The sequence below is a fragment of the Calliphora vicina genome, chromosome 1, assembly GCF_958450345.1.
Source record: "Calliphora vicina chromosome 1, idCalVici1.1, whole genome shotgun sequence".
In the NCBI taxonomy this organism is placed as follows: Eukaryota; Metazoa; Arthropoda; class Insecta; order Diptera; family Calliphoridae; genus Calliphora; species Calliphora vicina.
Window position 1 is genome coordinate 129,199,356 of NC_088780.1, and position 15,965 is coordinate 129,215,320.

The 15,965-nt window shown below is 37.6% G+C and overlaps 2 protein-coding genes across 2 annotated transcripts; one reads left to right on the plus strand and one right to left on the minus strand.

Annotated features, from left to right (window-relative positions):
* Positions 1-3,699: 3,699 nt before the first annotated feature.
* Positions 3,700-6,984, plus strand: LOC135963820 (omega-amidase NIT2-A-like). Its single transcript, XM_065515810.1, has 5 exons — positions 3,700-3,828; positions 3,992-4,332; positions 4,392-4,572; positions 6,391-6,624; positions 6,728-6,984. Exons 1-5 carry the CDS (start codon positions 3,810-3,812, stop codon positions 6,817-6,819), a joined length of 867 nt encoding a protein of 288 aa, XP_065371882.1. The 5' UTR covers positions 3,700-3,809; the 3' UTR covers positions 6,820-6,984.
* Positions 6,985-10,988: 4,004 nt separating this feature from the next.
* LOC135952686 (uncharacterized) lies at positions 10,989-13,006 on the minus strand. Its single transcript, XM_065502708.1, has 2 exons — positions 11,373-13,006; positions 10,989-11,308 (listed from the first exon to the last, which is right to left on the minus strand). Exon 1 carries the CDS (start codon positions 13,004-13,006, stop codon positions 11,528-11,530), a length of 1,479 nt encoding a protein of 492 aa, XP_065358780.1. The 3' UTR covers positions 10,989-11,308; positions 11,373-11,527.
* Between the last annotated feature and the right edge of the window lie 2,959 nt (positions 13,007-15,965).

Sequence of the window (15,965 nt, forward strand, 5' to 3'; positions counted from 1 at the left end):
CGTTTTCTGGCAGTTTCTATAGGCTCCGTCCTTTGGTCGAAAAAATTATATGTACCAAATTTGATCGAAATATCTTCAAAATTGCGACCTGTACTGTTTAATCGACTCAGAAAGTGATTCTGAGTCGATCAGTATACTTTAAGGTGGGTGTTAGACTAATATTTTTGGGCGTTACAAACATCTGCACAAACACATAATACCCTCCCCACTATGATGGTGTAGGGTATAAACACATGATCATTAATATATGGAAACAAACATTTTGATCATTTAACAAACATTTAGTTTGTTTTTTTTAATATTAGACACTGATCGACAGTTGAGAAAATTTTATTTTTAAATGATTAAATAAATCAAAACTGAGGAAAGTGTTTCAGGAACATGGAAAAGTATTTTACTCAGTTTACAGAGTGATTTTCCTATTCAAATCATATTGAAAAAAAGTTTCAAGGGTTTTTGTTTTTCAGTAGTGGTTGTCATTCTCGTGGAACTGCCCATATATACAAAAATCCATGAATACCAGATTTTTATTTACCTATTTTAAACTTTATCTCGATTACATGTAAAGTCATGTAAATATATATAACGCCTTTTCTAAACTAGAATTTTTACCCACCAATTTTTATTTTGTCATAAAATTTCTTCAGTTTCTTATTATTATCTTAAAGTATACTTTAGTGAAGGGTATATAAGAATCGGCACAGGCGAATATATTATTCTTACTGGTTTCTTCTAATGATATTTTTGGAATTTTTTATAAAAAAAAAACTTAGATAATTGAGAGTTCAAAAGTGACACAACTCAAAATTGATCTTTCGGATTTATATGCTTAAACTGTGCACAATTTATCTATAAAACAAGTAAGAAAGTATGGTCGGTCAAGCCCGACCATATAATACCCTACACCAAGTAAATGAGTAAAAATATTTTTCTTTTAAAATATCAATAATTTATATTTTTGAGTGATTTTTGGAAGTGGGCCTTATATGGGAGCTATGACCAATTATGGACCGATCACCATAAAATTAGGTCGTGTGATTTATGTCTATATTATAAAGTTAACTATGTTGAATTTTGTGTGTATACCAAAATTTTTAAGCGATTTATGCACGTTAAAGTGATTTTCGGAAGCGGGTCTTATATGGGAGCTATGACTAATTATGCACCGATCGTAATAAAATTTGGTGACATGAATTTCGTATGTATACAAGTTATTTGGAGCGAAAGTTGTGTAGATACATATATAAATAAACATTTATGACCGATAAAGTCCAATTTCGGGAGGACATTTGTATGGGGGCTATATGAAATAATGGACCGATTTCAGCCAGTTTCAATAGGGTTCGTCCTTGGGCCGAAAAAATTATATGTACCAAATTTTATCGAAATATATTCAAAATTGCGACCTGTACTTTGCGCACAAGGTTTACATGGACAACCAGACGGACGGACGGACGGACGGACGGACATCGTTTAATCGACTCAGAAAGTGATTCTAAGTCGATCGGTATACTTTAAGGTGGGTGCTAGACTAATATTTTTGGACGTTACAAACATCTGCACAAACGCATTATACCCTCCCCACTATGGTGGTGTAGGGTATAAAAATATCAGTGTATTTTGTTGTTAACTGATGCTAAAACAACAGTTATGTCTTTCATTATGTTTCAATTGTTATATAATTTTTTGCGATTTCTGAAAAATTTAAATTTTGAGTTGTGCACTTTTGAACTGAGTGTTCGATATATGGTTGTGAGTGAGCGAGAATGCAGAATACGAACTTTATTTTTCTTTTTCATTATTCTAATGGTATGTTTGAATATTTTATTATTTTTCTATTGCTACTTTTTGTTGTGGTCTGTTCTTCGAAGTTCAATTAAAGGTGTACACAACAAAGCTTCGGCGATTTTCAGCCTAAACAGCAGAACATCCTTGATGGATTTTCGGGAATAGTTTTTGATCAACAATCGTGCCAGTACTCCATGGAGTTCCACTTTTAAAGTACATTTTTTAGACTTCAGCCAGGTTTTTATTATATTTCATTACTATGGCTGGACATGCCACTTCTACCCGACTTCACTGCTCCTCATTACATCTTGTAACGATAATCATTAGATCCCTACTACATGTTTTCGAAGAAAGTGTAAGGGATTTGTGGCCTCTAAGGGATTTGTGCTCCCTTTTTAGAATTATTTACTCGAACCTATTTTTATATAAAAAAAAATTGGCCAAGTTTTGATTGGTCTTGGGGGATTATGTTCGATTAAGTGAGCCAAATTTTACTTTACACGCTTTTGCATTAAGTTCTCCTTCCGGGTCATAAAAAAATTGTATATAATTCCGAAGTAATTAGTTTTTTATAAAATAAAAAATATAGGCACTTTTTTGGAAAAATATAGCAAAACATAAAAAATAAATAAACCTCAATATCTATTGAAATCAAAGAGATAACATACATACCCATGCATGTTTTTTATAGATCTTTATAAGGATTTAAATTTCATTTCATTCGGATCATAAATGGATTTTTTCGATTTTTCAAAAAATGTCAGACCCAAGTTAGCGTGTAATTTTGCTAATTAATCTTAAAGGGTATTAATTACAACTTTGGCGTCTTTGCTGAACCCCCAATAAAATTTTCCGGCAAACAGTTTTGTAGAATATTTTAATCCTTAAATGTCCTTTTTTAAAAGGGATCTCGAAAAAAGGGTCAAATTGACCCCTAAAGAGAGTAGTTAGAGAGTTAAGATCTTCCACAAAAATGATTCCCATAAAATTCCTCAATGTAGATTTGAGAATAAGAATTATCTCGCATATTAACTTACAACTTTTTTTTTAGTTAGTGACTCACTGTAAAAAAACTAAGACCAGCTCGACGAAGTATAAGTATGTTCTACAAAAATGATCTTCTCAACATGCCCTTTCAGAATTATATTGTCGCTATTCTGATCCAAAAATTCTGTCGGATAGTGTAATTGTACCACAACTTCTGTAAGTACTATGTAAATCGGTGTAATATAATTTCTTATTTATTTTTGTATCCAAGAAACACATAGTCATACTAAAAAAACCCTAGAAAATTATTAAAAAACTAAACCAAATAAATAATGTATAAATTGATTTTAACATTGCGGATATATTTTCAAAAAAAATTGTGTTCATTTTACTAAAATATATTTACTCGTTATCAATTAATTAAGACAGGCCTTCTAAAATTAATTATAATAATCAAAGTCATCCTAAGTGTAAAAGTCAAAAATGATAGAACTTAAAAAACAAGTCTAAAAATAAACAGAAGATTCCAAATTTTGAAAATAAGAAGACGAATTGGTAATGCTCTACATTTTGGGTAGACTTTACTCATATTGTAGAATGCTGACTGAAAGAAACCGTGAAAAAAACATTTACGTTTATTTAAAGACCGAAAGTACGAATATAATTGTGTAATAAACAAATCTCAGTAACTGCTTCATACCAAACACAAATCAATTATCTCCAATTAATTCTAGATTTATAGCGCCAATGAACTTTAATGTGACACTATTGTTGCAATTATATTTAACTGTGACAAACTGAATGACGTACACCAAGTACCCATCCTACAAATACTACTTTGATTAAATTGAAAGCAAATTAAAAACAATAGAGGACCATTGGTATTAATAGTTCAAATTATTACTGATAATAAATCGCATGCAAATTTATTTAAAACTCACAAACAAAATACGAATTTAGTATAGTAAGGAGCCGGACGCGAAACGGTTTAAAGCTCTTAAAATCATTGGAGACTATTGTGTAGCAGTGTAGTCATGTCGCAAAATAATAAAAGTCAGTAGTTAAATGATTTAATGGAATTACAATTAATTGTTGGTGTTTTTATTTTGTTTGTATTTAAAAGTGTTTTAATTTGTGCGCGGTTTTTTTAATTAACAAGAATACTTGAATCCTCTTTGCAACATTTCATTATTTTAATTCCATTTGTTTATTGCAGAACTAACAATTGCAACCTGCCAATTGCCATGTGGCCACGATGTGACCACAAACGTACAAAATGCTGTTGATGCCATTAAAGAGGCCAAGCAAATGAATCCCAAAGTACAATTGGTGATTTTACCCGAAAGTTTCAATGCTCCTTATGGTGTGGAGTATTTTGCCAAGTATGCCGAAAAAGTGCCTGAAGGACCAACATGCCAGACTTTATCGATATTAGCTAAATCTTTGGGTATCTACATCATTGGTGGCAGTATAATTGAGCGTGCTGATTCGGATAAGTTGTACAACACCTGCACTGTTTGGTCACCTGAGGGCAAACTTATTGGCAGACATCGTAAGGTTGGTAATTTGAAAATTCTTTTGTATTTTTTGATTATTTATACACTTTCTTGCGTTAGATTCATCTCTTCAATATTGACATTGATGTGGAGAATGATGGTGGTGCTAAATTCAATGAAGGTTTAGCTTTGTCAGCTGGCAACGACTTTACCGTTGTTGATATTTTCAATCACAAGGTTGGCATTGGTATTTGCCATGACAAGCGTTTTGATGAACTGGCCCGCATTTACCGTAATCAAGGTAAGTTTTGGAAGACTTACTTAATTGTTTAAACATTTTGTAAATGTTGAATATTTCATTTTTAAATGCGGATATCTCCTAAGCTATAAAAGATAATTGATAGTGGTAGTGCTCGATGAGGATCATTTTTAAAATTGACCATACCCGAAGTGTCCTACTTTGGGGACCCCTGGCCCAGTTCCTGGTGGGCTTATGAGGTCCAGATTCAAAACTTGAATTCGACTACACTACCTCTTTGCGCATGTGAAATTTCATTCAAATCGGCGTAAGGGTTTAGAAGTTACAAATTTATTTCCCTCCTTTTTTTCTCATACCCCTGTGTGCTGTCAAAAAAACCTAAGTCGGTTGTCATAAAAAACCTAACTCTAAGAATGTATTGGTAACATTTTGTTTATATGTATTGGTTTTCAAACCACTTTCACACTCCTAAACATACGTAGTTGTAAAAAGACGACCATGAAAATTATAACAAAATTTGATTACAATTAAATTTACAAATTTAAACAATTCTCAAATTATTCAATTTATGAGGGTATTCAATCCAAAAAAAGGAAAATTACACTCTGTTTTTTCATACTTTTTCAAAAACAAGAAAAAAAAAAATCAAAAAAAAAGTTGGATTTTTTTTGTGGAATTTTGTTCATGTTCATGTGTAAAAGTGTAAAAAAAAATCAGAATGTAATTTTTATGAATAACCTTTATATTTGACCTCGAAAAATTTGACCTCGGACATTTTTTGTCCAGTAAAAAATATCAACATAAAAAATATGTTTAAAACAAATTGTTGCAAATGTAAACAAAACAAAAAAGTTGAAAATTAACACAATTTACAAGTCTTGCAAAGAAAAAAAGTAAAATATACAAAACAAACGTTTTAAATTGATTTATAATAAAATACAACTTATTTTTACAAATTGTTGTTCGCGTACTTTTTTGGATATTTTTTTAGATTGAGAGTAAATGCATTTTTACGCTCTAAATTAAAGTTGGAATCGTTACTGGAAAGTACGCGAACACACTTATTATGTGTTTGTGAAAGAGTGTCTTACAGTTGCAATTATATTGTGATCTTCAGGAAAAGTTAACTCTCTCCCTCAAGAAGAGAGAAAAGTTGTTGTTGCAGAAAAAATTAGAGGCTTCCCTTCTTGTCATACTTTGATAGAGAGTATCTAGATAGGAAAAGACGGTTCGAGTTGGAAACCTAACTCATCTGAGAGAAAAAAATCTAAGAAAGAACTCTAAGAATGTATTGGAAAATTTTAATAAATATTCATGTTCATAATTTGTATATAGAATATATTCTTAATATATCAAATAATCAAAACGAGACAAGTTATCCAAACAAAGAGATCAAAAACGGATTCAGTCAGATTTTAAATCAACAGATTTGCTGCCACCAAGTGAGCTCTTTCTAGAAACTCCGGCTCTTCTACGAATGTTTTGTTCAAGAAATTTTCGAGAAACGTTCGATGGCGATTCCATTATCAAAAGTCATGTTATTTTATGACCAGTATATGTATATTAAAATGTTGCAATATTTTAAATTTAAAATCCTACGTTTGTTTTCAATAGAAAAATATTGACATTTTCCAGGTAAAAATAACAAAAAATATGCCACACATACATATAAAATCCCCAAAGAACACTTGCCGTTCCTCTTAATCAATAACATTTACCACAATTATTTATAATTAAATTTTAATTCACAAAATTATCATTTATTACTGTCATTATTATATCATGTATGTACTTCATGTTCATTCATGTATATTCGCCGTTAATAATAAAGGTTTTCTCTGCATTGTTTCATTAATATAGGCTGTGAAATGATAGTGTATCCTTCAGCATTTTGCATTTGCCAGGGTCCCATGCACTGGGAACTTTTGCAACGTGCACGTGCCACCGATAATCAAGTATTTGTTGTCACTTGCTCACCATCACGCAACAATATGTCCGGTTATGTTGCATACGGTCACTCCATGATTGTTGATCCATGGGGTCGTGTACAACGTGAAGCTGGCATTATGCGTGAAATTGTTATTGATGAAATTGGTAAGTACTAGAGAGTATTTGTGTTTGTTCATTCGGCTGCATTTGAATGTGCAATTAAATTAAATTTGTTCCATATAATTTATTTCATATAACTCTCTTGTAGATTTCCAAATGGTCGACGATGTTCGCCGTCAATTGCCTTTATTTGGTCAACGCCGCACTGATATGTACAACACAAATGCCATAAAGCAATAATCATTTGTGGTTTGACAAATTGCATAGTTGATGATGAAATGGCTACTGTTTTAAGTTATTTTATTTTGCTTCCTTTCTGTATTTTTATATGAATGCTAGTGTTTTATTAATGTGTGTAAATATGTTTTTTTATGAATGATATTAAATAAAATTTAGTTTAAAAAATTTTAGAGAGTATCATTATTTTTTCTTGCATAATCCTAAGCCAAGTCAAATGTTGCTGGTTTATCAGCATAAACCACGTAGCCCTACAGAAAATAATAGAGAGGTGTCAAATAGCATGACCTTGGAGGCCAATTGAGTTCATTTCTCGAAATCAAGTTATTGCCAAATTCTGATTTCAATAAATCGAAGGTTGCGGTGGCGCACAGAGGTATGGCTTCATACATTTTATGGCAAAAATTATAAGGAGTGGTCGTAGAGCGTGGAAATTTGGCACCGAGAATTATATGGACCAAACTAAGAAAAAAATAAAATTTTATCAAAATCGACCACGCCCAAAGCCCACTGCCCATACAATCCAAATAGATTTTTCGTATAAAAATTTTCCTATCAAAGTAAAAGTCTAGAAATGTGGTACATATATTTTTTGAAACAAAAGAAGAACGCATGCCGAGTTTCAATAAAATCGGTCACGCCCACCGCCCACGAAATCCATACATAGACAAGAATTTTTTGATATTTCGTTTATTATTCGACAAAAAATGTTAAGTTTTCATCCTGTTCCGAAAACTTCCGAAAACTATTTTTTTTAAATCGAAACAAGACACTCCCACCTTTTATTTTACTAAACAAGTAAGAAAGTATGGTCGGTCAAGCCCGACCATATAATACCCTACACCAAGTAAATGAGTAAAAATATTTTTCTTTTAAAATATCAATAATTTATATTTTTGAGTGATTTTTGGACGTGGGCCTTATATGGGAGCTATGACCAATTATGGACCGATCACCATAAAATTAGGTCGTGTGATTTATGTCTATATTAAAGTTAGGTTAGGTTAGGTTACGTGGGTTGCTCGCAAGTTAGCGAGTTCACTCGGAGGCCTTGCGGCCCATTGTGGTACCCTTAGAAGTACTATTCCCTTATGCTGAAAATGTCACACATAAAGTGAGAATAGTTTCCCTCCCTAGTTTCGTCTATTATGTGATTTCTGTGGTCCCTATGGGAACCAGCCGGTACTTCTAATAAACCCAATCATATTCACTAGTGACACATCCCTGAGACAGTCCAGATCATGGAAAAGAGCTCTACCAAGATGTAGTAGTCTATGCTCTTGTAAGGCTGGGCATTCACATAGAAGGTGCTGTACCGATTCCTCCTCCTCTTCATCTAAACAACTTCTACAATAGCCATAACGTGGGTAACCCATACGTTCCGACATATGTCCAATCATGCAGTGCCCAGTAATTATACCCGTGAGAAGTCTAATCGAATTCCTACTAAGAGACAAAAGAGTCTTAGTTCTATCCTCTGTCAGATTGGGCCAGAGCATTCTGGATATTCTACAAGTGATGATATTTGACCACCTGAGTTCCGTCTCCAAGGGAGTGTGAATATCCCTTTGCGCAAGAGATACGTCCAGGGACGACCCGTTGGTTGCGCACTCATCAGATACTTCATTTCCCCGGATGCCCGCATGTCCTGGAACCCATATCAACTCCACGTGATGTTGTGTCAGTTGTGCCAGTGATTTGATACAATTGAGAAGACATTTCGACCTAATCACGTTGGAGTTAAGAGCTTTGATTGATGCCAGGCTGTCCAAGTAGATATGTATGGTCGAATTTTCGAGATTCAGTTCCCGGATTCTTCTCGCGGCTGTATCAATAGCATAAATCTCTGCCTGGAAAACCGTGCAGGTATCGGGTAATCGAAGAGACATCAAAAGGTCCAGCTCATCTGAGAAGATTCCCGAGCCCGTGCCTCTTTCTGTCTTTGAACCATCAGTATAGATTGAGATCACGTCATCTCTTAGGACAGAGTTCGCGGCCCAATCATCCCTTGTCGGTATTCTGATCCTAAATGTTCTATCAAAATTCGGTGAGGGTATTATATAATCCGTTTCCCTCCCTATGATTGGCCTGCCTATCTTTTGTAGGATGGTGCCATGACCAATACGATCGTGCTTCAGTCCGCTCGACTGTTTGAGTCGTAGAGCAGACTTAGCAGAAATGCATTTGATATATATATCAAGGGGAGTTATATTTAGCATCGTCTCTAGACTGGCCTGAGGTGTGGAATTCATAGAGCCAGTAATTGCAAGACATGCTAATCTTTGTACCTTGTTTAGAATAGAGAGGTGAGTCTTAGTGTCCACCACTCTCCACCAAACAAGAGCCCCATAGGTCAAAATAGGTCTTATGACCGCGGTGTACATCCAGTGTACAATGTATGGTTTAAGACCCCATCTCTTCCCAAAGGTTTTCTTGCATATATAGAAGGCACATAATGCCTTCTTCATTCGACTCTCAGCATTACGTTTCCACGAGAGCTTAGAGTCCAAAATTACGCCAAGATATTTGGCTTCGCTTGAAAACTTCAGAAAAGTACCATCCAGTCGTGGAGGTTTAAATTCTGGAGTTTTATATCTCCTGGTGAAAAGAACCAGTTCGGTTTTGGCAGGGTTAACACCCAAACCGTTTTCCTTGGCCCATGATAGCAGAACGCTGAGCGCTGATTCCATGAGTTCACTTATTGTGGGAAGAAACTTCCCTTGAATAAGAAGCACAACGTCGTCAGCATATGCGACTACTTTGGTACCTATCCTACTGAGCCTGAAAAGGATTTTATTTACGACAAGATTCCACAGAAGTGGAGAGATGACCCCACCTTGTGGTGTGCCTCTTGTCACAACTTTCCTTGTCCTACCAATACCCATATTAGAGTTAATGGCCCTGCTCCTAAGCATATTTTCTGTCCAATTCCTTATCCGCTGATCAACACATAAGTCACCCAGTGCATCAACTATTGCGGATATGTTCACATTATTAAACGCACCCTCTATATCCAAGAAAGATGCCATAACATATTCCTTCTTGTCAAGTGTCCCCTCTATAGTTCCGACAACGTCATGCAAGGCTGTCTCCACCGACCTGCCTTTAAGGTATGCGTGCTGTGCCCTACAGAAATTATCAGGGGAGAGGATGTTCCTGACGTGGATATCGACCAATCTTTCCAGTGTTTTCAATAAAAACGATGACAGACTATAGTCTATAGTCCTTTGCGGTACTGTGGTTTACCTTTCCCGCTTTGGGGATAAATACCACTGTAACCTCTCTCCATTCTTTAGGGATGTATCCTGTTTCCAGGCTGTACCTAAATATCATTATAAGCCATGGCATGATGGTTGAAATCGATTTTTGGAGTAACGCTGGGAATATGCCATCTGGCCCTGGTGATTTATAGGGCTTGAAAGATGACACCGCCCACGAGATTTTCTCCACGCTAACAATGGATCTAACTAATTCACTTATGTGGATTTGAGAAGCTGCAAGATGCTCCGAAGCGGATACCTCATTTTCATCATCCCTGCAACCCGGAAAGTGTGTCTCCATTAGCAGTTCCAAAGTTTCGATACTACTTTCAGTAAAGTTACCATCCGGTTTCATCAGGAATCCAGGCGTACCAGGATCCTTGGATAGTACCTTTCGTAGACGCGATGCCTCCGTGGTATTCTCCAGTTCCCCACAGAAACGCTCCCAAGATTCCCTCTTTGCCCGTCTGGTTTCCCTCTTGAAAGTGTTGAAGCTTTGACGATAATCGTCCCAGCTTAACAAGTCTTGGTCCCTCTTCGCCTTATTAAAAAGTTTTCTACATTCCTTTCTTAGCTGCATTAGTCTAGGATTCCACCATGGTTGCCGGAATTTCCTAGGTCCCTGCCGCTCCCTACACGAAGCATAGTAGGCTTCCCTTAATGACCTGGATAGAAAATCCACCGAGTCGTCCAAGTCCCGTGTACCATTTAATCTATCCATTGCTGGATGTGGTATGGTGTCACTAAGATTACAGAATTTGACCCAGTCGGTTTTCCTAGGATTTCTAAAGGGTTTTTCCCTATCCAGTGTAAGCTGTATCGTAAACACTATCCCGTGGTGATCGGAGAATGAGCACTCGAGTGAAACTCTCCAATCAAGAATTCTAACTGAGTCAGTGTTCCCTACCAAAGTAATATCAATGACCTGCTCCCTGATCCTATTGAAGAACGTTGGTATATTACCCCTATTGCAAACACTTAGGTTAGTAGATAGAAGGTATTGAAGTAAACACTCACCCCTGTCATTTATATCCGAGCTCCCCCACAGAGTATGATGGGCATTAGCATCACATCCTATGATGAGATCATGGCCCCTTGTGTTACACCAGTCTACAAGTGTGCGTACGGCACGTGAGGGCGGATTAGCTTCGTCGTATGGTAGGTACGCAGATGATATGATTAGGGTTGGTAACCCTTGTCGCTCTAGTGCAACTACCGTTAAATCACCAGAACTGTAATTAGATAGAAGGAAAACCTTAATGTCTTTCCTGACCAAAATACAGCTCCTTACTTTACCTTCAGGGTTCGGAGAAAGGAGCACATAGTTTCGTGACCGGACGCCTCGAACTTTACTGGCTACAAGCCAGGGTTCTTGGATTAAGGCCACGTGGATAGCTTCCTTCTCCATGAAGCGCAGCAAATCGTCCGATGCTGCTTCGGAGTGGTGCAGATTAATCTGTACCACTCTCAGGCCGCTTGGGTTCATCATTGCGCTTCACCGCGGGCAAGATCAACCGGAGTTGGTTTAGCCCGTATTTGATGACGCCTTGCGAAGAACGCAGGAGTCGGAGGGATTCTGAACCAATTTTGATCCAGAGATCCTTGCCTTCTCCTTTGTCCCTAGAGCGCCCTCGTTCAATCGTCCAGTCCTCTGTACCAAGTTCCTTATTCTGACGCTTTATAAGTGTTAGCGTGGCTTCGTCCTCCAAAAGGGGAGGAGGGACCCACACTCTCACCGTCGTACGAAAAGGTACTTGATCCAGTGGGACGATTTCGATTCTTGCGTTGGGCCAGAGTTCGCCAACTCCTCGGATACAGTTACTGAGAAAGCCTAGGGCCTTCTCGTTACCGCACCCGATGATCTTGACACCCTTTAACCATTTGGCGCCATCGAATGCAGTGAAGGAATCATCCTCACTGCATGCGAGTTCGTCCACTAGTGCCCGCAAGATCTTCTCCTCCAGAAGCAGCCATCTGTCCGTAGTCATTTTCCCATCAGGTTGACTACGATCTATGATGGCTACTTGTAGCTCAGGTGCTGATGTTAAGCTAGTTGATGGTTTCAGCCGCTTACCCTCAGACACCTGCGTTTCACCTGACCTTTGCCGCTTAATACTAGGCCTGCTTGCTGTACCTTTGGAAGCCATCGCGGTTCCTCGAGTAGAGGAGATTGCGGACAGCACCTTGGGTGTTGTGCTAGCAGACTTCGTCGTGCCGCATTGGTCATCACCTCTCTTTGGCCCCGACGTGGCCCTCTTTGATGTAGATGGGCGTATGTCAAGATCCTCCGAGACGATGATCGTGTTCGGTCCAGTGCTGGCATGGGGCACATGTTTAGATGTGATCACCTGCCTGCTCTGGTTTGGTTCGGTCTTAGTCTTGGCTGGCCTTACCTCCACAACAGTAGTATTTAGCATGGCCTCATACTTCTGTATGTGGTAGGTATGTTTACGCCGCAAACGCTTTTCCCTGGTGGTCAAAGACGCGGGATCTCGCGAGTCCAACGTCCTGACATACCGGAGAGAGCGTTTGTAGCCCGCCAACCTTTTCCGTTCGTCCTGTTCTGAGTCCTGTTTCCTGTTTTTCTGTTCTGTGTCTCCCTTTGCAGGGTCATGGGCCTCCGGGTGTACGTCTTCATTCGCTTTTAGCGGCTCGGAGGACACCATGAGTAAGTCCTCCTCATCAGACTCATAAAGGTTTAACCCTTTCAGACCTGAGAGGTTGTCGTCGCTGTCGTCCATAGTCACTCTTTCCTGTCTAGTCAAAAAACTATTCGTTTTGTTTACCCCAGTAGCATCACCGACTACCAGACCCGGGGTATTCGTCTGATTCGTCGCAGTCACAGTAGCTCCAGTGGCACTCAGACCTGTGGCTTCCGCCTGAGTACTCACGTTACCCTTGGAGATTTTAGCACCCTCGACCAAGGACATAGGGCCGTCGTTAGAAACTGACATTTCATGGGGGGGGGGGGGGTTTTTGGCAGTTTATACCTCTACCATAGGTAAGAAAAAGACACTGCCGCTCCACTGGAGTCAGACGCAGACCAGGATGCCGCTCAATGTGAGACAGACGCATCCTGGATTTGAGTTTTCACCAAAAACATTCGGACTGACAGAACCAGATTGTAATTTCCAGCCGCCCTTAACATAGGGAACAGACGCTAGAAGGTACGGTTATGTTGCCTAGGTAACCCAAACCACAGTCCCGGACCGACATCAGAAAATGCAGACAGAGGAAATTGGTAGCCGCCCTAACTAAGGGAACAGGCGCTACCAAGTTGAGGTCATGATCGACCGAAGATGGTCATTTACCCCACAGCCGCTCTTAACATAGAGGACAGACGCTGTGAGGTATGGGGAGGGTAGTTCTTAGATCACATCCTTAGGATGCTTAAGCCCCTGCACCGTGCCCGAAGACTCAAGGTGACTACCCGCAGCAGGGGAAAGTTAACTATGTTGAATTTTGTGTGTATACCAACATTTTTAAGCGATTTATGCACGTTAAAGTGATTTTCGGAAGCGGGTCTTATATGGGAACTATGACTAATTATGCACCGATCGTAATAAAATTTGGTGACATGAATTTCGTATGTATAAAAGTTATTTGGAGCGAAATTTGTGTAGATACATATATAAATAAACATTTATGACCGATAAAGTCCAATTTCGGGAGGACATTTGTATGGGGCTATATGAAATAACGGACCGATTTCAGCCAGTTTCAATAGGGTTCGTCCTTGGGCCGAAAAAATTATATGTACCAAATTTTATCGAAATATATTCAAAATTGCGACCTGTACTTTGCGCACAAGGTTTACATGGACAGCCAGCCAGCCAGCCAGCCAGCCAGCCAACCAGACGGACGGACGGACGGACATCGTTTAATCGACTCAGAAAGTGATTCTAAGTCGATCGGTATACTTTAAGGTGGGTGCTAGACTAATATTTTTGGACGTTACAAACATCTGCACAAACGCATAATACCCTCCCCACTATGGTGGTGTAGGGTATAAAAAACAGCTTGGTGGAAAGTGGGGCTACATTTTTTTCTCCATGGAAAATCAAAAATAAAATAATTTTTAGAGACTTATAGATTTGGGCATATCTTCTTAATGGTATCCCCATAATTTTTTTTTTATTGATTGAGAAATGTTATATTTTTCAAATATGTTTAAGGTAAATGGTATTATTAAGAAAATTATACATATATAAACCACTGAATTGCGTGAAAATATAAATAGATTTTTGTTTAGCACCCTTGCATTGACTTTACTTCAATTTTTTAAAAATAAAATAAAATTTTTCTTAAAACTATAAGTGTATTTCATCTTTACACATTTCTCTACGAAACCGCATCATTTGATTTTTGAAATTGAGTGTTTGAAAAATTTACTTTTTGACACCAAAATCCATCTGTGTGGCGATAGTGCATCAATGTCATACATATCTTTAAAGTTTAAACAAAGAATCGTTGATCATGGTGCGCTAACGGTATCCATTGACCGTGTCGCGAGCAATGGCCGACACCAACTTTTTTGGATTGCTCTTACTCCATATGCAGCAATTTTGCTTATTGACAAACCCGTTAAGCCGCTGAGCACAATTTTTCGATAAAACAGTCATCTATAAGTGGCGCAAATAGATGACTGATTTTCGAAGTAAATGTCAATCAGTATACCAGAGTATATTGATCACAAATTTCGAGAAGTGAGCTCAGTATGACAGTTCGTTTGACAGTTTGCCATTTCGTAAGTTATATCGGGCTTAAAAACAAACTTTTACAAATCGTTTAGTCATGAATATTTTAGAGAAATAAACAGCGCTTTTGTTATGGCTGTAAGAAATTTGAATTGAATAATTGTGTGTACATTTTGCAATTTGAAAACTGAGCAGTTATCAAATTTTAAATAATTTTTGTGAGACTAATTCATCATTGTGTCTTGTCTAAATTCATGAGTATGTGAATCAATCACATTTCTATTTGAAATTCAAATTTCATTCTACAATCTGTGAATTAGGCGGAAAAAACTGATTGATTGTTTAGCTACATTATACGGTGGTCCAGATAGTAGTACCTTTTTAAATCATGTTATTTTGACAGTGACTAAAATTAAGCTTGAACAATTTTGGGAAATAATGCAAACTTATTTCCAAACTGAGTGCTGTGTCGTTAAATGTGTGCTTTTGTAAAGAATAAGTTTTCAAAGCACCCATCGCGAAAGCTATACGCAACTTTTTGAGACTGTCATTTCGGTCAATGGCGAGCGCTACAGACAATTGATTACGGACCTTTTATGCGCTGAAATGGAAGATATGAACTTGAATAATCTTCGGTTTTAGCAGGATGATGCACCATGTCATACAGCTCATCAAACAATGGATCTTTTGCGCACTAAGTAATCGCCATTGGAAGCCTCGGAGCTACTTTTTCACCTAATTTAGACATTTTCTTGTGGGGTGCAGAAAGGTTCCACAATCTTGAGGCTAATATTATCCGAGCCATTCGTGAGAACCAGAAACCGTCACAGAAGTCTTGGAAAATTTGACTGACATGACAAACTAATGCGAAGCTAGCCGTGATATACACATGAAAAAAATCGAGTTACATAAATAATGGGAATATTTGTTATTTCTAATTAGGATAAAGAAGATGTTATTTTTCATTGCGGAATTCATTAAGGAAACATGTGTAAGTCGTATTGTAAAAAAATCAAAATTACAAAAATGTTTGATTCATTTTCCTTTACCGATCTTGAATCTATCAACAAACAGTTGCCAATTTAAGGTGCTATAATTTAGGTATTTTTCTTTCGTTTCTCCCTTTTTTGATATTAAAAATTTTTCCTATTTGGGGATGAATTTCCTTATATCCTCCCCGCGGATTCGCGCC